This window comes from Lepidochelys kempii, chromosome 9 (genome assembly GCF_965140285.1).
Source record: "Lepidochelys kempii isolate rLepKem1 chromosome 9, rLepKem1.hap1, whole genome shotgun sequence".
Classification (NCBI taxonomy): Eukaryota; Metazoa; Chordata; order Testudines; family Cheloniidae; genus Lepidochelys; species Lepidochelys kempii.
The window spans coordinates 53,254,284-53,278,276 of NC_136388.1; the positions used below are offsets into that span (position 1 = coordinate 53,254,284).

At 46.0% G+C, this 23,993-nt stretch overlaps 1 protein-coding gene across 11 annotated transcripts in view; it reads right to left on the minus strand.

Moving 5' to 3' along the window:
- CEP63 (centrosomal protein 63) overlaps nt 1–23,993 on the minus strand; it is a 51,367-nt gene that overhangs the window by 18,247 nt on the left and 9,127 nt on the right. For 7 of the 11 annotated variants that reach the window (XM_073360355.2, XM_073360362.2, XM_073360359.2 and 4 more), the window contains exons 2-10: nt 20,755–20,823; nt 15,286–15,466; nt 13,045–13,140; nt 9,853–9,975; nt 8,664–8,777; nt 6,159–6,395; nt 5,698–5,843; nt 4,701–4,835; nt 4,003–4,117 (exon numbers count right to left, since the gene is read on the minus strand). In XM_073360355.2, the coding sequence (XP_073216456.1) occupies nt 4,003–4,117; nt 4,701–4,835; nt 5,698–5,843; nt 6,159–6,395; nt 8,664–8,777; nt 9,853–9,975; nt 13,045–13,140; nt 15,286–15,466; nt 20,755–20,798 (1,191 nt within the window). In that variant the 5' untranslated portion in view covers nt 20,799–20,823. The remainder of the gene's footprint in view (nt 1–4,002; nt 4,118–4,700; nt 4,836–5,697; nt 5,844–6,158; nt 6,396–8,663; nt 8,778–9,852; nt 9,976–13,044; nt 13,141–15,285; nt 15,467–20,754; nt 20,824–23,993) is intronic. The other 4 variants (XM_073360357.2, XM_073360358.2, XM_073360356.2 and 1 more) reach the window with 4 other exon arrangements.

Sequence of the window (23,993 nt, forward strand, 5' to 3'; positions counted from 1 at the left end):
GGACCGAATGGCTAGGCAGCAGTTCTGCAGAAAAGGACCTAGGGGTGACAGTGGACGAGAAGCTGGATATGAGTCAGCAGTGTGCCCTTGTTGCCAAGAAGGCCAATGGCATTTTGGGATGTATAAGTAGGGGCATAGCGAGCAGATCGAGGGACGTGATCGTTCCCCTCTATTCGACATTGGTGAGGCCTCATCTGGAGTACTGTGTCCAGTTTTGGGCCCCACACTTCAAGAAGGATGTGGATAAATTGGAGAGAGTCCAGCGAAGGGCAACAAAAATGATTAGGGGACTGGAACACATGACTTATGAGGAGAGGCTGAGGGAGCTGGGATTGTTTAGCCTGCAGAAGAGAAGAATGAGGGGGGATTTGATAGCTGCTTTCAACTACCTGAAAGGGGGTTCCAAAGAGGATGGATCTAGACTGTTCTCAATGGTAGCAGATGACAGAACGAGGAGTAATGGTCTCAAGTTGCAGTGGGGGAGGTTTAGATTGGATATTAGGAAAAACTTTTTCACTAAGAGGGTGGTGAAACACTGGAATGTGTTACCTAGGGAGGTGGTAGAATCTCCTTCCTTAGAGGTTTTTAAGGTCAGGCTTGACAAAGCCCTGGCTGGGATGATTTAACTGGGAATTGGTCCTGCTTTGAGCAGGGGGTTGGACTAGATGACCTTCTGGGGTCCCTTCCAACCCTGATATTCTATGATTCTATGATTCTAACTTTACTTTCCTTATGAATTTGTTACGGTCTCGCAGAGCCAAAATAGACCAGAGCCCACCCTTGGCCTTGGGGATGGAGAAATAGCGGGAGTAGTCCCAAACTACTGAGGAACCTCCTCTATTGCCCAAGAGAGAGGGGTGATTGCACTTCTTGCAGGAGTAGTTCGTGAGAAGGGTCCCTGTAGAGGGACAAGGAAGGGGGGTAGGAGGGAATAGAATTGGACAAAATATCCCACGTCCACCGTGCTTAGAACCCAGTGATCTGATGTGATCTGAGACCAAGCACAGTAGAAGTGAGAGTAAATTCACGAAGAGGGGGTAAGGATCCGAGCTCGGTACTGGTGCTCTGTCCTCGGGCGCATCTTCAAAAGTTTGGCTTTGGGCCCGGGGGGGGCTGTTTGGAAGAACCCTGGCCTGGGCCTGAGGAGGACTGACGGGCATCTCCTATGATTCCTGACCCTGTCTCCAGCACAAGTCTCGCCTCAGGGGCCCAGAATAGAAGCGGGATGGGGGCTGAGACTTAAATGGCTTTCTTTGGGATGCAGGGGTCTGGATTCCCAAAGACTTTAGAGTCGCCCATGAGCCCTTAAGACTGTTCAAGCAAGAGTCCGTATTTTGGACAAACAAGCCTGCACAGTCAAAGGATAGGTCCTGGATGGTGTTCTGGACCTCCGGTGGTATCCCGGACACCTGCTGCCACGCGCTGTGTCTCATTGTAACGGTGGAGGCCATAGTCCGAGCCGCCAAGTCTGCCACGTCTAACGCAGCCTGGATGGAGGATCTTGGGACCACTCTGCCCTCTTCGAGAAGCACATCAAATTCCTTGTGCGAGAAAGCCGGGAGCAACTCCTGAAACTTTGTTAAAGTGCTCCAGGAATTGAAAGCATAGTGGCTGAGTACCACTTGCTGGTTGGCCACTCGAAGCTGGAGCCCCACAGTCAAGTAGACCTTTCAGCCGAAAAAGTCCAGCTGCTTAGCATCCCGTGACTTTGGACCGGCACCTGGCTGCCCCATCACTCCTTATGGTTTGCCACTTTGACCACTAGAGTCCCTGGGTTGGTGGGTGGGTGAAGACGTGTTCATACCCTTTCTGCGGCACAAAATAATGTCTCCCCACCCCCTTAGCAGTGGGTGGTATAGGGGCCAGACTCTGCCAGAGCACCCTAGTAGCATTCTGGATAGTTCTTATCAGGGACACAGCCACACTAGATGGACCCTCCAGGGCAAGGATGTCCACCATCGGGTCCGACTCCTCTGTGACCTCCTCTGCCTGGAGGTTTAGGGCCACCCTCCTAAGGTGGTCCTGGTATCCCCTGGTGTCCACTGCTGGCAGGGTGGTGGCGCTGCCTGCCACCGCCTAGTCTGGCGAGGAGGAGGAGGAGGTCCGTGGGACCAGGTCTTCCTGCCCTTCTGGCTCCCTGGAGGCTGGGTCAGGTGTGTCAGTCCCTCCGTGACTGGAGGTGGCTCCAGTACAACTGGTGGTACTGGTTCGGGTGCTGCTCCTAAGCGTGACAGCCCAGAGTCCTTGTCTCATGCAGGATCCTCCGGAGCCCTGGGTGTGTGATGAGACACGGACATTGCTGAGGATGGGGCACAGGGTGCAGATGTCATCAATGCAGCCCTGGAGCCCTGAGCCTGATGATTGGCCCTTTTGGACTGCTTGGGCCTTTGTACTCGGCCCTGCCACTGGGGTGGCCAGGATACCACCGGTACCGACGAGTCCACAACTCTGCAGTGCCAGGACCACAAGTGGTACTGGCTGCATCAGGAGACAGAAAACTCAGCCTCCGACTTGGAAGAGTACTCTGAGCCCGACCACAAGGAGAGAGAGCCTGATGGTGCCAGGGAGCGGTACCGGGGTAATGGGTAGAGGAGCTGTAACATCATGGGCTTGCTGTGATGATGAACACGGGCCAGTGCCACCATCACTGCCATGAAGGATGCCGGAGATGGTGCCACATGGAGCACCGTCATAGATGCCACAGATGGTGCCGTTGTCAGTGCCGCTGACAGTGCCTGAACTTGAGCCGGCATCTGCAGCGGTGCCGTCGCTCACATCTGCGGGGCCGGGACTGCGCCGTCATGGCAATAAGGTCCCACATTGCCTTGTAGGCATCCAGTGTGGAGGGAAGGTCGAGCTCTTCAGGAGGATTTGGAGGAATCCACCAGCACTGAACTCGACGGACCTCTGATCGGGGCCAGAATCAATGGTGCCAGGTCTTGAGAGCCAAGCCGTGGGTGTCCTGCCACAGGATGCACCCCGCTGGAATCCCCTTGCGGCTTCTTACCAGAGGGAACGACCCCCATCCGCCTTCTTTTTCTTATGAGGCACTGGGGACTGTAAGCGGTGAAGAGGTCTTTCCTCGGTGCACTGAGGCTGGGGCGCTGCACACTGACGATGCCGGTGACATTTCCAGTACCGGCTGAGGGCAGAGGGCCAACTCCATCAGGAAGAGCTTTAAATGATAGTCCTGCTCTCTCTTAGTCCTGGGTCTAAAGCTCCTGCAAATTGGTCACTTGTCTGTCTGATGACCTTCTCCTAGGCACTTAACACAAGCAGCGTGTGATCACCTCTGGGCATAGGTTTCGTACACCTCTCGCATGCCTTAAACTCCTGTGACTGAGGCATGCCCCGGTGCCTGGGGAAAACCAGGGTGGGGGGGAGCCCCTCAAAGTAAGCTTAACTACTATACAACTATTGATTAACTATTTACAAATAAGAAAAGGGAACCACTAGGTAGCCATTTGAGAATGCAAGAGACTGAGCTGCTACAACGACCATCACTGGCAGTAAGACCGACCTGAGCAGGCAGCGGGTCGGCAGGGACCTATATACACCGCCATGAAGGCGCCACTCCAGGGGTCTCCACAGCTGACCTGACAGGTACCGCTAGGGGAAAACCCTTCTGACGATCATGCACACAGTGCGTGCACACACCTATTGGAATGCAATGATCAATCACTCGAAGACGAACTGCTATGTCAGTGAGGCCCTTCCATTGCTTATTTCCTTCAGCCATCCACTGCCACTTTTAAAAGCACAGACCAAGACTACGCTCTTCCACTCAAGGTTAAAAAAAAAAAAAGACATAAGGGAAAGTTGCGTGTGGGATCCTCAGTTCTCTCCCACCCCTTCATTCTGAGCAACCATTTCCCCCACAACATACTCTGTTCCTTCATCCCTTTCTTTGCTTTGCTAATACAGAGCACACAGAGTTGTTGTGGGCAACTGTGCTAGTTAGTCCTCAAACCTCGCTCCCACTCTAAGACTCAGGGGTCTTACCTTTTTAATCTCAGCCTTGGCCAGGCAGTGGTGTTCTTCCGTCACCCGCAGCTCTTTGCACTTCTCTGTCAGCTCCTTGCTCAGCTGTATACACCTGGCATTTATGGCTCCCAGGCTGGGGGCAGAAACAAAGAAACAAATCACAATTTAAAAACACCCCCCATGAGCCACAATGCAGGTTATCTCAGGAAACCAGCATTCACACATCTATCCTCTCTACCGAAGTCATTTTGACAGACCAAGACTACTGCAATCTTTTCTGATTAGATACAGCCATTTCTCTTTTCCTTACCAAAGGAAAGTTACCAACTTCCCTTGTAAACCGGGGATCTTCTCTACAGATCCATCAGTGGAGAAATTCAATCACAGTTTTTACTCAGAACAGGAAAGATGAGATGTAGCTCTCAGCAGCTGACTGGCTATTTAGTTTAACAAAGATTTCCCTCTCCACTACAAAGGAAAATGACATGTCTAAGCATACTAAAGAAAATATTTTTTAAAACTTAAAAAGGTATATTTAACAAACAAACAAACCAACCCTAACATCCCACTGTGGTAAGATTTTAGACTCAGATTTCTATGGACTCTTAAAATACTAGTGGTTTGGACGATTTTACTGTGGTTAACAGTGCTGGTGAATAAGACATTATATATGCCATATTGTCTGTGTGTGACTGAATTTTGAAGTTGTCCTCTACCTGCCCTCAAGACGAGCCACCTCTGACTGTAGGTTCTTTTCATTCTTCTGTGCAAGATCCAACTGCAGGAGTACGTGCTCCAGCTCTGGGAACTCCTGTGACAGCCATTTCTCACGCAGGTGTTCTTCCAGTGACCTATGCACAAACACAGGACCATCCGAGAAGGCCTTAGTCTCTTGACACACCTCATCCCCCTGTGTATTGATATAAGAACAGTGATATTTTCTATTCTCTGACAACACAAGGCAGTCCAATAAAAGACATTACCTCACCCATCTCGTCTCTACTCTAGCTCTACAAAATCCACCAAGATGTAATGCTATAATGTGGCATCTGTGGATATTCTGGATGCCCCAAGCATCTCATCCTGATGACAGGCCCATGTTTGAATTCAGTCAGATTATGACAGGCCGCCATCAAATTAGTAAAAAACCAACACAACTGGGCAATTTCAATCCCACTGGCAGATGCTCAGTAATCCCTGCTGCAGGGAAAGGCATAGCTGCTAGATCTCTGTGTATACTTCAGTGTCTCTCTCCACCAGTATCAAGGCAGAAAGCGGCTGATGCCTTTGCCACAATCATTATAACCTTGCTGAAGCCTTGACCCTATGCCCTTAAAGTTAATGGGACCTTTGCACTGACTTCAATGAGCACATTTAGTGGCCAAAGGATGTTTTCTCTCTCCACTACTCACCTGAAATGCACGAAAAGGGAATCAAACCACAATTCACTGACTCAGGAAACCTACCAGAGAGCCAAGGCTGAACCCCTCTGTATTTACAATACTTCTTCGCTGTTTGGATGCCGACTGCTTTTGAAGCAAATGAAGAACAGGCACCCTTACCTTACAGTGTCCCCCTACAGCATACTAACAGCCATGAGCTCAGACTCCAAGCATACAGAAAGAGCTCCACAGGCTCAGAGAGTCACTTAAGGTCACAGATCTACATTGAGTGGGGTGATGGCCAACCACATTTAGATGCCAAGGATCAGACCTGGTAAGGAGCTCCTTGCTGTGCAGGGTTTCAGTTACGCTGGCCAGCTCCTTATGTAACTGCTCCTGATGCATCTTTGAGCTCTTAATGAAATCCTCCTGGGACTGCAGAGTGACTCTCAGCTCCAACTTCTCCTCTTGTAATACCTACAAGAGAGGAAATGGAAGTTACTGTTGCAGGAATGGACAGAATCAGTTTAGTATAGTTGGGCTGGAAATGAATTGTATTTTCAGATGCCAAAAGAAGCATTAGATGGGTAATGGGCTCACAATGCCACATGGGTACAAAGCTGGCCTCACGGCCAGCTTGGAGCCTCACACAAAGGCATTGATGGAAGGGTGGGAGATCTCCAGGGTGACTGTACCTCCCAGGTGATAATCGCATCTTGAGATGGTAAGGGAATGCACTGAACTACCCCCAGCACCCTCCATGGACAGCTCTCACTGCTACTTCTCACAAACCTCCAGCATTTTCTTAGAATGCCCCAGCTCCTCTTGGACTCTTTGGTGATCCTCCAGAATCTTCTGATTGGCTCCAGTCAAGTCATCCACTCTCATGTTAAGCCTCTCCACCTCCAGCTCATTGGCACAGATGGTATCATTGGCTCGCTCCAGCTTGCTGGTTAAATGCTGGATTTCCGATTGGCTGGCCAGTTGCACAGATTCCAGCATCTGCTTCCGATTGGTGAGCTGAGTCTGCTGACAGAGGTTGTTGCTGTGTTATAGCTAAATTACATATAAAGAGAGGTGAAATAAACAGATTCGAAGCTTCATGAAGGCTCCACACCGATACTTCTCGATGCAACATGCCATTTTCTCTGAAAGCAGTGCTGCCCTTCAGGGAACAACAGGAGGTGCTGCGTCAGGATTGTACATAGGTGAGGCCTTTGAGGTGGGGAGAAGAAAGGAATTGACGGCATCCTTATGATTCCAAAAGAGGTTCTGAGGGCATCTAAAGAAAGAGAATCTCTGAAGCAGACAACCCACACTGCCCAAGAGATTGAACAAACAGTAAAGCGGCCTAAGTTCCCTGTCCATCAACCTAGGGGTTAGATCTAGCCAGAGGACAAAGTGGAAGCAGATTTGGAAATACCATATATGAACTACAAAGCCAGGCAAATCTGTTAATCCCACATGGAGACAAGGAGCAACTCCTGACAGATGGAAAAGGAATCAAATAGAAATTAGAAACTGGAGTGACGGCAACAGCCAGTCATGTTCTGTTTCATGCAGTGAATCTCCGGTACTAGAAGCTTGCTAGAACACTCACTTTCTTGAGATTTGAAGGTTTTATTGTTTTAAATGTAAATTAGAGAAAGGAATAGAATACTTACATTAAACATATCACTGACAAACAATACCTTCCCTATTATTTGCAGACTGACATAATTTAAAAAAATGAGTAATGTCATATGCCTCTAAGAACATTCACTTTCTGAACACCTTTTTTATGTAGTGCCCAATATACGCAGTGTTGTCATTACCCTTGCAAACAATACACAAACCTGGATCACAAGGACCAATGGCTATGAAAGTAAAAGCATGTGGTTGCCCGAGATGGCCCAATAAACCAACATGCCAGACTGGCTGAATTCATGGACAGTTTCTGCAATAAATGGAAAGCCTGAAAGTAAAAGTTAAGACCCACAAAGGAAAGGCCTAGCCATAATCTCCTATGGTGCCATGTAGGAGGCCCAGTTTTGGTTGCCAGCCTTTAGTTTATTAGGCTGGCAGGGATGGAGGGAAGGCACTCCTCACTGGGCAAGAGAAAGCCACGGTCTACTCCAGAGTAACCTGCACAGTTACAGTGACAAAATGGAATCCAGTCGTCCTTAGCTGGAAAAATGGCACCCCTGACTAATGGGTTGGGTGGGGGCAAGAGTGTGCATGGGATCTGCAGATCTCATCCAAGCCTTTGTCAGAAAAAAACAAAACCAGAAAATGCTGTCAGGATGTGTTTGTGACAGGTTTTATTTTTTAAGGTTGAGATTTCCAACGCAGTCATGAGGATTTAGGCTTCCATCACATTTGCCAATAAAGGTGAGCTTAAGTCCCCGAGACTGCTTTGGAAATTGCAACGTAAATGTCCCATTTTTCTGCTACACTGTGATCTAACACACTGGCCAGTGCTCCAAGGACACGTCTCTCCTTGGAAGACTGAAATAGCAAGGAGAGAGACAGCAGCGGTGAGACCTTCTGCTCAAAGGCCCACTCGGCATTTGTGGATCTGCTAGTGTTGGCCCCTCATAAAGCGCCATTAGTGCCAACTCCAATCCTGTCAACACAAACTGCAAAACTCCTCCTTGCCAGAGCTTCCACTCAGCAGCAATTCAGGTGCCCATTAAGTGAAAAGCTCCCAACAAGAGCTTATCATCAGCATTTGCTGTAATTGTGTCAGTGTAAGCATCTTCACAGCTGGGGTCTCGGTCAGCTCATCAGACTGCTGCAGCAGCATTAGCTCGGGAATGGATTAACTTTTCAGGAACAACAGCACCATTCTGCTCCTGTTTTAAGAGCCTCAAAAACAGAGCTAGAAACTGCTGTTGCTTTGCTACCGTGTGGCAAATGCCTTTTGTACGACAAGACTATTTTCAAAGAGCAACTTCTGTATAGCTGCAGCTACACAGCTGAGGATTGGCAGGTACATAGCTTTGAACAGGACGTGACAAAAGTTATTTTAAAGCGTCATGTCCTGTAATCTCCCCCCCACTCCCAGAAACCCTCATCTTACTATCTTCCCCCTCCTAATATTTATGAGTGAGATTGAGTGTACGGGAGCCATGGGGAAGGTTTAGCCAGCCTCCATTAACAGACTTCAGATCTTTCACTGCTTGTACTGTATAGATGAGTTTACTCCATTAGGACTGATAAAGTCATTTCAGTTGCGATCTGAAGTGGATTCACACTTGAGGGATTTCATTAGCTCGTCACTGCAAACAAACAACTTTCAGCGCACATTAATTGTACCTGAATGAGCTCAGATTGCTCTGTCAAAGCCTTCCTCTGGGCCTCCAGTGACGCCACCTGTTGCTGGTAAAGCAACCGCTGCTTCTCCCAGTCTAGAGATTTCTGACGGAATTCCTGCAAGGATGATTGAGATGACCTGGAATTTACCACCCATTTGGTTGTCAAGATCATCCCCTCCCAACTCTCACTAACATTCTTTCTCCTGCCACTGTATACTCGTGAGCCTTCCTCCACAGCAGGGAAACCATTAGCCAGTCATTTGATGCACTGACTCAGCATTAAAAAGTCCCTCACACTGTGCTGTGGCATTGCTCTCTCTGAGTTAAAACCTTCATGTCAATTACTGCTACTTACAGATGTTGAGTGCTGATTCATGACCAGCTCTACAGATTTGCTGTCAGAGCATTAACAATTCTACTTCCCTGTAACTTTACAAGAAAAGGTTGCTACTGAACTCACTAAGTTTGCAAGTATGAAGTAACAATAATTCTTAACCCAGAAATCAGACACTGCCTCATAGAGGTGTTTTGGGGAGACTCGTTACCAACTTCTAAGTGGTGCTATCAAAGATGAAAGAATATGGCTGGTCTCATCATGGTAGTAAGATTAAAGACAAGCTGGACTTGGAAAACACTCATGCAGAGAATTTCCTCCAAACTCTGTGGTAACAACCCCATCGTGCTTGAATTTTCTACCTTTACATACTGTCTTGTCCTTAAAACATCCACTCACCTTTGATTTAATCCAGGATAACAATATCATCATTTATTAACTGTATTAAAATAGCAGCAGGCCCCAAAAGAGATTGGGCACCATTGTGCTAAGGCGATAAAAATATGTTTACCAGTAATCATATGTTTCTTTTTACATTTTCAAACAGTTCTCCCCTACTCTCCACACACACACACACACACCTGTGACAGCTTGCCCCGCTCTTTTATAAAATCCTGGCGGACACAATTAAACTCACATGCGATCCCAATTAAACTGGGCAGCATCATGGAGAGGACCAGTGCAGAAATGGCCTTTGCTACACAAGAGCACAAGGACAGCGAATGCAGGGGTGAGTGGACTGAGTATTTGCACTCACAGTCCACTTGCTTATTAAACATTCAGAGTTGCTACTGAACCTGAAACAAGTCAGTTTGGTTTGTATGAACAATGGCCATGGCTTCTATTATCCACACACCTCTATCTTCTTAGTCAATCTGCTCACTTCGGACCGGTCATCCCCGTGGCTCTTGGGACCCTCCCTAGCTTCTTTCAGTTGTTTCTTCTGCAGCTTCTCATAGCTTCTCTTCAGCCTGCCTAGCTGCAAGGAAGTCAGTGCAATTTTTGATAATGCTGGTCAAGGTCACAGTACATTAAATTAATGAAGCATTCTGAAGGAAGGGACATAAAGTCATTTTATAGAGATACTCCCTCAAACCAAGACCATCCGGTTGGCAGAAGAAGATTTCTACCTGTATAATAAACAAAAAGTACTATATGTACTCCATAATGTATCAAAATATGCTGGATTGTGCCACAGTGGTTTGCCGTGGGGTGGATCAGCAGCAGCAGAAATTGAACCTGGGTCTTATGGACTTAAGGCAGGAGCCCCTACTGCCCGAGCTAAAATACATAATACCCAGCTCTGTCAGCCAAGGCTGTACCAGGCTCATAAACTTCTGTCTGTGCCCACCCAGCACCAGAGGGAGACAAAGTACCTTGCTGAGCAGATATGGGTTACAGAAACATGGAGTGACAGCACCCAAAGAAAAACAGAACACTGTGAGGCTTGACTACGAACCGATCAAGGATGTAGGTGAAAGACATTCATGAAATTCCAGTGTATGCGATACAACAGCCACTCATCTTGTCATACTGGTTGCTTAGCTAGGTCATAAATTTCCCCACTGACTGGAGAAAGATAAGGAAGAACGTCACCCATGTCTACTGCTAGAATTCTAATTTTATTAAAAAACTTGAATAATAAATACTTTGCATTTAAATAGCATCTTTGATCAAATATTTTGAACTTAAACAGAGCATTTGCCACCTGATTAGATAATTTCTTTACAAACACTGACAAAATAAAGCTCTTAACATCCTGTGAATTGGGGAAATATCTCCATTTTACAGATGGATAAAATGAGGCACAGAGTGGGTTCGTGACTTGCCCATGGTTCTAAAAGAAACACATGAACAGAGCCAGGAAGTGAACCTAAATCTCATCATTCCCAGTCCTGTGCTTTACCCACAAAGCCATGCTTCCTTTCAGAAGAGGATCTCCTGATTCAGCAAAGTGATTAAACGCTTTGCGGAACAGGAATGGACTTACGCACACATTTAAAATTAAGCACATACTTATGCGCTTTGCTGAGTGGGAGCCAGAAAGCTTTACAAATATAGATTTAGCCTTGCAACATCTCTGTGATTTATAGATTATATAGTATCAACTATCACATTTATAATGATGGGTGACTTGGGGCAGGGGGAGGTTGTGAGGCTTTCCTACAGACACAAAGCAAGCAGTTTGGGGATTAGACCCCAGGATTCCTCAGTCTCCTGTTCTAACCCCCACCACATTATCCCTTTTTGAGTTCAATACTAATGCGCCTCAGTCTTGACCCACACCACAGTTGCGATTCCAGTCCTGAGCTTTAAGACAGATCTGTTAATGCACTTCAGTCTGGCCTAGCAGCATCTCTACTATTCCAGTGGGGACATTTCCTGAACAAAGACTGTTCATCATGCTGAAATGTAAGGGGGTTTTAAATGAGGAAAGATGTCTTCTGCACACTAAATTGAGACTACCAAATTAATTATACTTATGACCTACAGTAAGCAGGAACTGAGCCCAATCCTCCAGAGATAATGCACTGCTACCCTCTCCTGGCATTTAGCTCCACACTACTGACAAGCCAATGGAAACAGAAGTAATCATTAAGGCACTTACATGAAATACTGTCAGCCCACCCGCAGAAAATCTCAGCATCTGTTACATTACAGTGGGCATGACATCCTTTGTGGAATGAAGAGTGTGGAACTCTTTTTAAAAGTCTTTGTCAAGTAAATTTAGTGATATCATCATGCCTGGGAGAATGGAGTCACCTTCAAAGAACAAGAATACAGGCAGAACCAGTAGTAACCCCCCCCCACACCCCATTCTGCCAATCTCCTTCAGCCCTGGCCTCGAGGGTCAGGCTCTATGCTGATTCAACAGCTAGAATTTCCCCTGAGATATCAACAAGAATATCAACAGGCATGCTGGTCTCAGGAATGTGGATACCCATTCACTGGTAAAAGGACTGAGATCAACTGACTACACACTAGCCTCTGAAAAGCCACCAGAATAATGATATTCCGTCACTACCAAATTGAACCCATTTTACATGGCAGGTGCACACAGACCACCATAATGGGCGGCAGGATAAAATCCTAAAATAAGGAGATACAGAAATTTTGTAGGAGACCGTAAAACACAGAGTATTTTTGATCTACAAGGACATGACGTAGACTCCATAGCAATTTTAAGGAGGAGGTTGGTATCCTTGGCTCAATTCAAATCCCCCGACACATGCCCATGCACTGGTGGAGTCAGTATACCACGCGGTGGATGGTTGCCACCTTCTCTCGGCCACCATGACTGTACTTCCAGAGGGAGGTATATATCTGCCGCAGGAAAAGTCATCATCTCATGTTTATTTCACATGAAAAAGGCCAGCTGCAGAGCTGTGCTTTCTTTAAATTTCATGCTATGCTGGGAGAGCAACAAAGCAACATAAGCACAAGCATAGGGGTGTCTGGGGTGAGAGAAGACAGGAAACCTTGGCTGTAAACTTCTGCCGCTTTTTAACACACCTGAAAGTAGCCACAATAAGGGCTAGTCTATGCTTGAAACATTACAGCTGCGCAGTTATAGTGCTTCAGGGTAGCCACTCACTACAACGACAGGAGGGATTCTCCCATTGCCATAGTTAATCCACCTTGCCAAGAGTCAATAGTTAGGGCGATGGAAGAATTCTTCTGTCAGCTGATCACTGTCTATGGCAGGGGTTAGTTTGGTTTAACTACACTGCTCAGGGGTGAGGATTTTTCCACACCCCTATGCGACATAGCTGGGTCGACTTAACTTTAGAGTGTGGACCTGACTTCAGTTTACAGCAAGTATTTCCACTTTCACAGTAATCTTTGGAATGAGATGAAGAGTGCTATATAAATGTAAAATATTATTTTGTTGCTAATCAATCCTCTTGTTTTGGCACACAGTGGGGAAGGGAGGATTAAGAAAATCACAGCATTCAAAAGGACAGTGACAAAATGAAACATTTAATCTATCAGACCACAAGGCATAGACTGGGGTTTCAACACCAAATCTCATCTTTCTGAAACCCACCTCTTCTTGAAACTTCTTCAGCTGCTGTTCATACTCCACAACCATGCCTTGTTGGACTTGCTCAGTGTGTTCTAACTGCTGGCGCAACCTACCGACCTAAAGAAAGAGTTAAAACACAGCACAGTGACTATCAGCACAGAAGCAGCAGACTCAACACAGCTGGCTGTCTCACCAGTAGATGTGGAAATTGAAGGATTACTGTATTTTAATTTCATAGTATATATTACATACATAAACACACATTATAGTATAAGTGGTAGCAACTGTTACAATTAAGGTCCTGGTACAAGAAATGCTATTGTCCTACTGGTTTCAATGGGGTTACTCACCAAGCATCAGTTTAAGTGTGTGCTTAACTCTTTGCCGGATTTGACCTACATTTGCAGAATTGCTTCCATTTCAACCCCTTGTTTTCAGCCAGTTTTCTAAAATTTGCATCTTTGGGGCTGAAATTTGCCAAACTCAGTTTACGCCAAAAGGTCGGGGGGAGGGGGGCAGATGTGACTGATCAGAAATGCGGATTATCATTTCAAACTATTTGTCAGCAACAAAGACAGCCACCTCCGCTGTTTCATCTGCAGGGAGTAAGAAGAAATTCTTCAAATTCTATATGCAGGGAGGGGAGAAGAGAGGAATAAAAGAAAACAGGCTTCAAAACAGGCAAATGGGAGATTATTCCTCCTTTAAAGGCTTTTTTTTTAAAAAAAAAAACAAAAAACTCATTTTCCTTCTTCCTCACATCCTTTCCCCTTCTCGGAACTCTAGGGCAGAGACCTGTCTAATTGTATGTCTGAAAAGCAACAACAACAAAAAAGATTTGGGCAATGTAAAATATATATATATATATATATTTTTTTACAAACACATCTCAGCATAAGAAATGTATAGTTTGTCTCTGGTGATAGGGAATCTCTCAAAAGTTTTCAGTGAAATAAAAAACTGGTAAAAGTGTGATCATGACCCATACAAAGAAACTTCATTCAAACTGGTTGTGAATACTGGTGGCCTGATACAAAATAACTGTATTCTGGACATGCTAATCCTAATACTTACCCTGTCAATCATTAATATCTAGAGAAGAGAGTAGGGCACTAAAAAATAAATTCCCAACACATTACCAATATAAGCTACCCGACTCTCTTTTTTCTCCTGCTCATTGTCTTGTTAACCTAGATTCTACACCAGATCTACTAGTAGTTATATACATACTTAGGTGTAGTTTAGGGGCCATAGAAATACCTCTAGTTCCACGGTGACAAAGGCACCCAAAACACAATTTATATACTCAGTCACAAACAAGTTTTGTGATGAAGGTGCAAATTCCAGTCCCAACATGTTAAAACTTGAATGCCTTCCCCACATCCCTGGAGTGCAACTAACACGCTACTTATGGGGAGGGCAATGTGCTAACAAGGAACAAACAGGACAAAGAAGCTGTACAATGTGAGGCAAGATTTTAAAATAAATGAAGTACAGCTAAAGGTCAGAGACAGTCCCACAGCCCACCACAGTCCTCTTGATCTCCTAGCACTCAAGAGAAGGTGCAACATTGCTCCTTGTAAAATGAGTTAAGTTTAATATCATTATAAACACAGACCACAGAAGCTTTGCTACTTGATCTATATGTACAGTACTGACACAGGAATTTGTTACATATACTTTTGAAACCCCACAAAACTAATGCCACAGCCCTCAAAAAACAAATCAGTTTGGAAACACTGGATCATCACTTGGTGCAGTTTAGCAATTAGCTTTCTCATTACCCTTGTGATTGGAAGTATTCAGTTTGCTTATGACTTCTGTGACCAGATAAGGTGTTTCTAGGATCTCACAAGGGACTTTGAGAGTCCAGGCTGGTTTCTTGAAACGGGAAGTTCGGCACCCAGTTTCCATTGAATAACACTGCGAGTTAGGCAACTCATTCCTTTGCCAATGACAGGTAGTCCGCAGTTGTGAAGCAGGGTTCCTGCTTTCCCTGACACAGGGTTAACAGACCTGACATGTTACACATTTACATTTTTTCATTGAAGTCTTCACCACTTAATCTCTGAGCTTTAATCAATAAAACACCAACAAAAAACAAGATGCTTCTGACAAAACAGTAACTGAGGTGAATACATTTTTGTGCAGAGACAATGAACATTAATGAAAATTTATGCTGGCTCTTGTATATTCTATATTGACGGACAACGTGCACAGGAATATCACTGAATGTTAGACAGAGTGAGCCTGGGGCTGTACCTCCTTGTGTTTCTCATCCAACAGAGTCCTGACAGAGGAAAGCTCTTGATCTCGGATCTCCAAGCAGGTCTCCAGAGCCTGGGTCTGCCCTTCCCATTCAGACTTCTTATGAGCCACCATGATATCGATCTGCTTCATCAGCTCCTGCAGCTCTGCCTCGCAGGACGTTAAGAACCCTCTGCTGGCAAGAAGACAGCTTGCTAAAACCGCACAGTAGACAAAAGAGCTACTGAACCTAGCCCAACAAGAGTACTTCTTCCCTCCACTCTCATACACCCCCCTCACCCATGATGATGGGCATCTCCACCAAAACAGGCTAACTGAACTCCTTGACTACAGCGGGAGCAGGGGTAGGCACAGTAAATAGGGCAATATATTAAAATGTGTAACATTCCCTCATCAAGGAAAGCCATAAGTAGAGAATTATTTAACATTGTGGCAGCTAAACAGGCAGTCTAGTATAGCTCAGAATCACAGGGGGTTCCTCACCTACATGCTAGAACTACCATGTTGACGTATGCTTTGTTTGTGTACTAAACTAAAAAGAGCACTCAAACATTAGAGACCAGAACCCTAGCTGGTATAAATCAGCCATAGCTCCAACTGAAGCCACTGGACACACTGATTTGCATTAGCTAAGGATCCTACAATAAACGCACATATAGTACTTTGCACTTCTAAACAAAATTACTGATTTATTTTACCCCCCATCTGTTCAGGTCAAGACACTAGCCAAGGGGTAGAATTTTCAAAAGCGCTTAGCACGGCCTAACTTTGATCCATTGAAGTCAAAGGTTTCTGTGAAGTTTTACCACAGACTTCAGTGGGAGCAGAATTAGGCCAATGCTGAGCACTTTTGAAAATCTCAACCAGGACAAATGGCCTATACAATTTAAACTAAAGGCAAAACCTCTCTTTATTTAATCACAGGAGCACAAAAAGCATCTATAAATAGAGTAACTCCTCACTTAAAGTCATCCCAGTTAACATTGTTTCGTTGCTGATCAATTAGAGAACGTGCTCATTTAAAGTTGTGCAATGCTCCCTTATAACGTTATTTGGCAGCCGCCTGCTTTGTCCACTGCTTGCAGAAAGAGCAGCCCATTGGAGCTACCTGGTGGGGGCTTGGAACCAGGTTGCACAGGCAGCCCCCCATCAGCTCCCCACTCCCCTAAGTTCCCTATGCAGCAGCCGCCCAGCAGGCTATCAATTGCCGGCAGTTCAGCTGTCCCTCCCCCACACTGCCATGTGCTGCTCCTGCCCTCTGCCTTGGAGCTGCTCCCAGGAGCTTCCTGCTTGCTGTGCAAGGGGGGGGGGGAGGAAAGGGGTGCTAATGTGAGAGTGTTCCCCTCCCCTCTGCTCCTTACCCCATTTCCATAGAGCAGGGGCGAGACAACAGGGCTCAGGACAGAGGGAGCTTGCTGGCAGCAGCTATTGTCTCAACTTGCTGATCTACTTAAAAAGGCAATGTACTTAGAGTGGGGTCAGCGTACTTAAAGGGGCAATGCGCATCTCTCTCTCACACACTGTGTGTCTCTGTCTCTCTCTGCCATGCTGTCTCCCCTCCCTCCATTCGTTCTGCCTTGTAGAGTGTGAGGCTATATTAACAACATGTTAACCCCTGACGGCTCAGCTGACTGCTAGTTTATCATTTAGCAGTAAGGCATTCCCTGGGAAATATCTCACCCTCTGACTTCTACACCTCAACAAAGCTTCACAATCATCATTGCTGTGTACAGTATTAAATTGTTTGTTTAAAACTTATACTGTGTGTGTGTATACACACACACACACGCAGTCTTTTGTCTGGCGAAAAAATTTTCCTGGAACCTAGCCCCCGCATTTACATTAATTCTTATAGGGAAATTGTATTCGCTTCACATTTTTTTGCTTAAAGTAGCATTTTTCAGGAACATAACTGCATTACCCAAGTGTCAAAACACAGAGATTAGTACAGTAACTCCTTGCTTAACGTGTAGTTAACTGAATGGGATTTTCATATTTTGTAATTTAAAAACAAAACACGACTTTGTTCCTATGACACACTGTATCTCAAAATAGCACCCATATTCACCAGTGTATATGATTATATGTTTTGTGGAAAGTGCCTTGTGAGGTATCATTTAAGAAGTCTTGATCTGTTTAACATTAATGTTCTGTTGAATCATATGTACTATCATTGTATCTGAAGTTATGCTATGTGTGTTTTACTGAAACATGTGAGGTTGGAAGACACCCACAGCCAGCCCTTCGTTCGCAACAAAGAAGCAGCTATCACTAGCCAGACAGGTGTTGACGGCCCATCAACACCTATCTACTCTGCAAAAGACTTCTCAGAGAGGGCACCTATGCAACGAGGGCTGCCTAACCCCCATGTCACTTCAAGGATCTTTCTAGCAGCTGGAAGAAAGTATAAAAAGGAGGGACAATGACATCACCTGGCCTCTCTCCTCCCCCATCTCAATACTTGGAAGATTGTCTAGAAGACAAAGATTTTGAACTGGGGAGACTAGTCCCAGGCTAGGAAGGGAATTCACACTATGTATTAAGAGCTGTAAACTGCCTAGAACATCTAGTGGAGTGAGAAACTGCTTGATTCAAATCTTGCTCAGTGTGTAGAATTTAGACTGCTAACTTATTTTTATTTCTTATGTAACCAGCTTTGGTCTCTATGCCTGCTACTTATAATCACTTACAATCTATCTTCCTGTAGTTAATAAATCTGCTTTATATTTTATCTAAAACAATGTGTTTTCAGTTGAAGTGCTTGGGGCATCTCAGCTCAGGTTAACAACGGCTGTTGCACATCTACTACCCTTTGCAGGAGTGGCGAACTAATTAATGAGTTTGCACCATCCAGGAGAGTCTTGAGCACTGTAAGACAGTATATTTCTGGGGTGCAAGGATGGGAGCTGGGGTGCTTGGCTGGTGCCTTTCTGTGTGATTCATGAGTGGCTTGGAGAGCATTCATGCAATTTAGCTGGGTGTGAGTCTCCACATGCCGACAGCTGAGTAACCATAGCACCTGTAGGAACTAGCTGCTTGTCACTGGCATAGCATTGAGAGAGACAGTCCAGGCTGGAGAGTTAAGGGGTACAACGGTCCCACGGGATCCTCGGGAAACAGCCTGAAACTATCACAGTCCCCAAGCAGAAATTTTTTTGAACAGAGTTCCAATCATCAGAGAAATCTTACAGCCAATTTATCAACTCCTGAAAATAGAGGATTATCACATAAATGCTGACAAACACCTAAGTGAAGCAGGGTGGATAATGCCACCATAATTAAGAATAAAACATCTCCAGTCTACTGGCGAGAGTTTGCTCCCTAGACATGCTGAAATTTCAACTTTGGGGCAGTAATCACTGAACCCAAATCAACTAATTTCTCTGAAACCTTACAAGCTGCTAAGCTTGGGACAATATTAAATCTTGCAAGATGGAGCCCAAGAGAGACGTGAACTCCATACTGATCTTTACCCCCTTAATTTGCTTGTCAAATAGGAAGGACTGAAAAGAAATGGAAATCAATAGGTCAAGGGATTGAAATTCCTCTGTCTCCCTGGAGTATCCGTAAACTTCAGAACTTGACAGCTTTGCTATAGGGAATCATAGAATCATAGAATATCAGGGTTGGAAGGGATCTAAGGAGGTCATCTAGTCCAACCCCCTGCTCAAAGCAGAACCAATCCCCAATTTTTGCCCGGATCCCTAAATGGCCCCCTCAAGGATCGAACTCATCAAGGATTGAACTCACAACCCTGGGTTTAGCAGGCCAATGCTCAAACCAGGGGGAAGCTGAGGGAAGGCTACTCATTCTTAAAGGAGCCAACCTCACAGTTCAGTTTGAAGTTCACCCTGTCCTGTGAGTTGACCAAACATTAAGCAGTAATTATGGTCCTTAAGAACATTTCCCACTCAGTGAGAGTAGCTGTACAATTCATATCCAAGTTCTGAAACCATTACTTGGCAAAGAGATAGTCTTTGCCACCTTTGGAGTTGGGGCACAATCTGGCAAAAGGAATATAAAAGTGGCACACGCCGTTGAGGCAAGGGGAACAATTACTTTCATGTCCCATTTGCTCAACTGACAAGAAAAAAAGATGCTCGTTCAACTGCCAGCGCTGCTGACTCAACCCAGGATCTGAAGCGGGCAAGGTTCTGCAGGGGGTCAACGTGCCGGAGGTCAGACCAGATGATCATAACGGTCCCTTCTGACCTTAAATTCTATGAGTCATGATGTTTTTATCCTGGCTGCAGTAGGATTCTGCAACTGGAACTTAGTTAAGATCTGTTGATGTTGTGGGAGCCAAGAGAGAATGTGGCTCGCTCTCCTATAGCCACATGCAGTGCTAGCCGTATTTCTGACAGTAAAGTAAGCAGACTGGAATAGATCCACAGAGTAAGGTGGTGCCATTTTTGCGTATTCACTTTTATGACCATAACTGCACTTAGCAGTAGAATAACTTGTAAGAAGGCTGAAAAATAGAACAGAGATTTTGCAAAAGGATAATAGTACAGAAATGCCAGCTATTAAGACAACAAAGGCTTGTAGCCAGGAACTATTTGGAAAAGCAATTCACTATGGCCTTGATCCTGCTCCAGTTGAAGTTAATGATATACGATCAGGCCCTACTGGCCAAATCCTGAAGACCTTACTCAAACATAACACCCTTTACAGCTCCGAGCACAGAGGTGGGCAAACTCCTGCCTGGCCCCTTAGCTCTTGGCCCGGGTGGTTAGCCCCCGGCCTCTCCCCCGCAGCCTCAGCTCACTGTGCTGCCGGCGCAATGCTCTGGGCGGCAGGGCTGCAAGTTCCTGGGGAAGCACAGCTGCAAAGTCTGGCCTGACACGGTGCTCTGTGCTGCGTGGCAGTGCGGCTGTAGCACTGCCAGCCACCGGTGCTCCAGTCAGGGGGGTGTGAATAGAGGGCATGGGAGTTCAAAGGGGTGGGCAGGGGTGTGGACAGGGGTCAGGGCGGTCAGAGGGCGGGAAACAGGGGGGTTGAATGGGGGCAGGGGTTCCGGGGGGCAGTCAGGAAGGAGAGGGGGGATTGGATGGGGTGGCGGGGGGTAGTCAGGGGCAGGGGGCAGTGGATGGGGCAGGAGTCCTGGGGGTGCCGTCAGGGGACAGGGGCGGTTGGATGGGGTAGGAGTCCGGGGTGGGGGTGGGGGCCTTCAGATAGGGATCAGGGGCTGGACCACGCCTGGCTGTTTGGGGAGGCACAGCCTCCCCTAACCAGCCCGCCATACAATTTTGGAAACCCGATGTGGCCCTCAGGCCAAAAAGTTTGCCCGCCCCTGTCCTAGCATAATGGGTCCCGGTCCCTATCTGTAGTTCCTAGCTGTTACAATAAGCAAAGGAGATTTTGTCTGACTAAGGAGCAAACCAAAGGACTGTAGGATTTGAACTGATATAAAAGTGAAGCTGCATGAGTTTGAGAGAGCATTGTAAATGGTGGTATACATACCCTCCATGCCCTTGTCTTTGCATTCTCTCCAGCAAAGCCTCCATCACCAAGTCACGTCCTCTTTGGCAGCTGGGAAAGCAAACAAAGCAGAGATCATGCCATGGCAATTCATCAGCCAGTGTAGTCCCTCCACAGCTGACTGGAGAACATGATAGAAGTCTAGGAGGCAGGGAAGGTGAAGAATTACACAATTTACAGTGTGTGCATGGGAATAACAGGGAGAACAGTTATCATTTCAATGAGCTTACAAGCCAAACGTGGGCCAGATAAAGCAGCAAAACAAACCTCATTACAATAAGAGTCAGAATTACTTCTCACTCCTCACCATTGGCTGGTTGATACAATAGTCTGATCCAGTGAATACAATGCTTCAACAGTGGAGGTGAAATACATATTCAGAATGAGAACATTAGTGGTCTGGTTAATCCAACTGGTAAGGATATACTGGACTTTGAGGGATTTTCCCTCTCTAGGGCAGAGAAGTGATGAGACATAAGAATTACCTGACTGGATCAGCACCAAGGTCCATTCGGTCTACTGTCCAGTCTCTGACAGTGGCCAACACCAGCTACTTCAGATGAAGGGTATAAGAACCCCACAGTAGGCAGATGTGGGATAACCTGTCCCCACATTAGGTCTTACCCTGCTGTCTGACACCTGGTCTACACATAAACCAGGGGTCCCAAACTCAAATTACCACGAGGGCCACATGAAAACTAGTATATTGGCTAAGGGCCGCATCACGGAAACCTTTTTCATACAATACAAAAGCACAGTCAAATAGGAAAAAAAAAAAATGAACAATTACAGCTAAGTGAGACCTGTGGAATCCTGCTGAACATATCATGGCTCACCTGCCCCGTCAGCTACTTTGGAGGCACCAAGAGGGATTTGATTTGAAAGGGAAAATAGAGAGCCTCGGCAAGACACTTGGTTCTCATCTCCTGAGTCTAGGATTTAAAGCCAAACTGATGTTACATGATATGAGTTTGCTGGTCTCAGCTAAGGCTCTGGTGGTCAAGTCTCTTGTGACTCCTGTCTGTTGATTTAAAGGTAGTCTAGAGCTTTGGGGCCAGAGGTATGGCAGCATGTCCCTAAGCTCTGAACATGTGGGCTGGGGCTAAAGGCAAAGAGTACACTAGGTTCCACAAGGTGATGTTCTGTTGTAACTGTTCATGTGGGGGAAGAACCTCCAAGTTCATGTACACCAGGGGTTCTCAACCTGGGGATCGGGTCACGAGGTCATTACATGGGGGCGGGGGTCGCAATCTGTCAACCTCCACCCCAAACCTCACTTGCCTCCAACATTTATAATGGTGTTAAATATATTAAACAATGTGTTTAATTTATTGGGGGGGGGGGGTCACACTCAGAGGCTTGCGATGTGAAAGGGGTCACCAGTAAAAAAAGTTTGAGATCCACTGATGTACACAAAAGAATGAAAATGTTGAAGGGGCAGGCAGCAGCCAGCTGCAGTTTGTAGGCAGGGAGCATGTGGGGGAGGTTTAGATTGGATATTAGGAAAAACTTTTTCACTAAGAGGGTGGTGAAACACTGGAATGTGTTACCTAGGGAGGTGGTAGAATCTCCTTCCTTAGAGGTTTTTAAGGTCAGGCTTGACAAAGCCCTGGCTGGGATGATTTAACTGGGAATTGGTCCTGCTTTGAGCAGGGGGTTGGACTAGATGACCTTCTGGGGTCCCTTCCAACCCTGATATTCTATGATTCTATGTGCAGGTTGTGAGCACATGCCTTGTAACAGGAGGCGCTGTCCTGAGAGTGTGGGGGATAGAGGCACATTGACCTGATTCAAGTAAACAAAACCATGCAACCCCCACCCTAAAGAGAACTTCCCATCCAAATCGCCCATCCAGCAGCACTGCAAACCTTCCACCTTCGGCAAACAGCAGCCAAAGCAGAATGCCAAACCACCTCACTCAAACGACAAAATACACCCCCTCCTCACCCCTATTCCAACCCCTTCCCCAAATCCCTGCCCTGGCCCCGCCTCCTCCTCTGAGCACACCACGTTCCTGCTCCTCTCCCCCACGCCTCCCCACCGAGCGTGCAAACAAACGTTTGGCAGTGGGAAGCACTGGGAGGTAGGCGGAGGATTGGGGATGCAGTGCGCTCATAGGGGGAGGAGGAGGAGATGAGCTTGGCTGCCGGTGGGTGCAGAGCACCCACTAATTTTTCCCTGTGGGTGCTCCAGCCCTGGAGCACCCACGGAGTCAGTGCCTACGGCGGGCCACAGGAAATAACTCTGTGAGCCGCATGTTTGAGACCCCTGACCTAGACCTAGCTGAATCACTCAGAGCTGTGAAAAATTTTGCATCCTGAGCACTGTTGCTAGGTCAACCTAGTTTTCTGTGTAGATGCAGCTGGGTTACAGGAGTCTTCTGTCAACCTAGCTACTGCCTCTCAGAGAGTTGGAAAACCCTTCCATCAATGTAGGAAGGTCTACACTACTGCACTACAGCTGCAGCATGGTAGTTGTGCCACTGTAGCAGCTATAGTGTAGACATACACCAATAGAAACTGGATTAAACCCTCAAGCATTAGGCTTAATATCCCTTCCAGACTGCACTGCTACTTGTCAATCTCTTAACATTGTGCAAAATAAAACAAACAAAAACTGATGTTGCTTATACCAATGATTTTTTAAAACATTCTTCTGGTGTCTCTAAGCTATGAAAATAAGAACTGTTGATTTACATTTGCAGTACCTTACTTTGGTCAACCATGCCATCATTTCCACCAGTACCACCAAAAAGACTCAGCTCACACTTTCCTGAAGCAACTTGCAGTGTTGCCAACTCTCATTATTTTTGTCAGGAGTCTCATGATAATTATAGTTTTCCTTAAAGCCCCATCTCCTGGAGTCAAGTGGATATGTTATGATTTCAGCCTTCATTCTTAAAGAAAAAGTAAGTTTCTAGCCCTTGTGGCTGTGGAGAGAGCTTCAAAATGTGACCCCAGTGCACCCTAAAGGCTCAAAAAGCAGAAAGCAAATAAAAAGAACCCCAAATCTATTATTTTAGATAATCTCATTATTTTAAAGATGTTAAATCTCATGATTTTGGTGATCCTGCCTCGTGACTTTTGGACATTTGGGGTTGGCAATACTGCAATTACAGATAACTTACTTAAATTTAGATGCTGAACCTTGAGAACAATCTGAGTTCTCACACAGTAGCTCCTGTCAGGAGAGTTTGAAGAATGAGTGTTGTGTGCAGAATT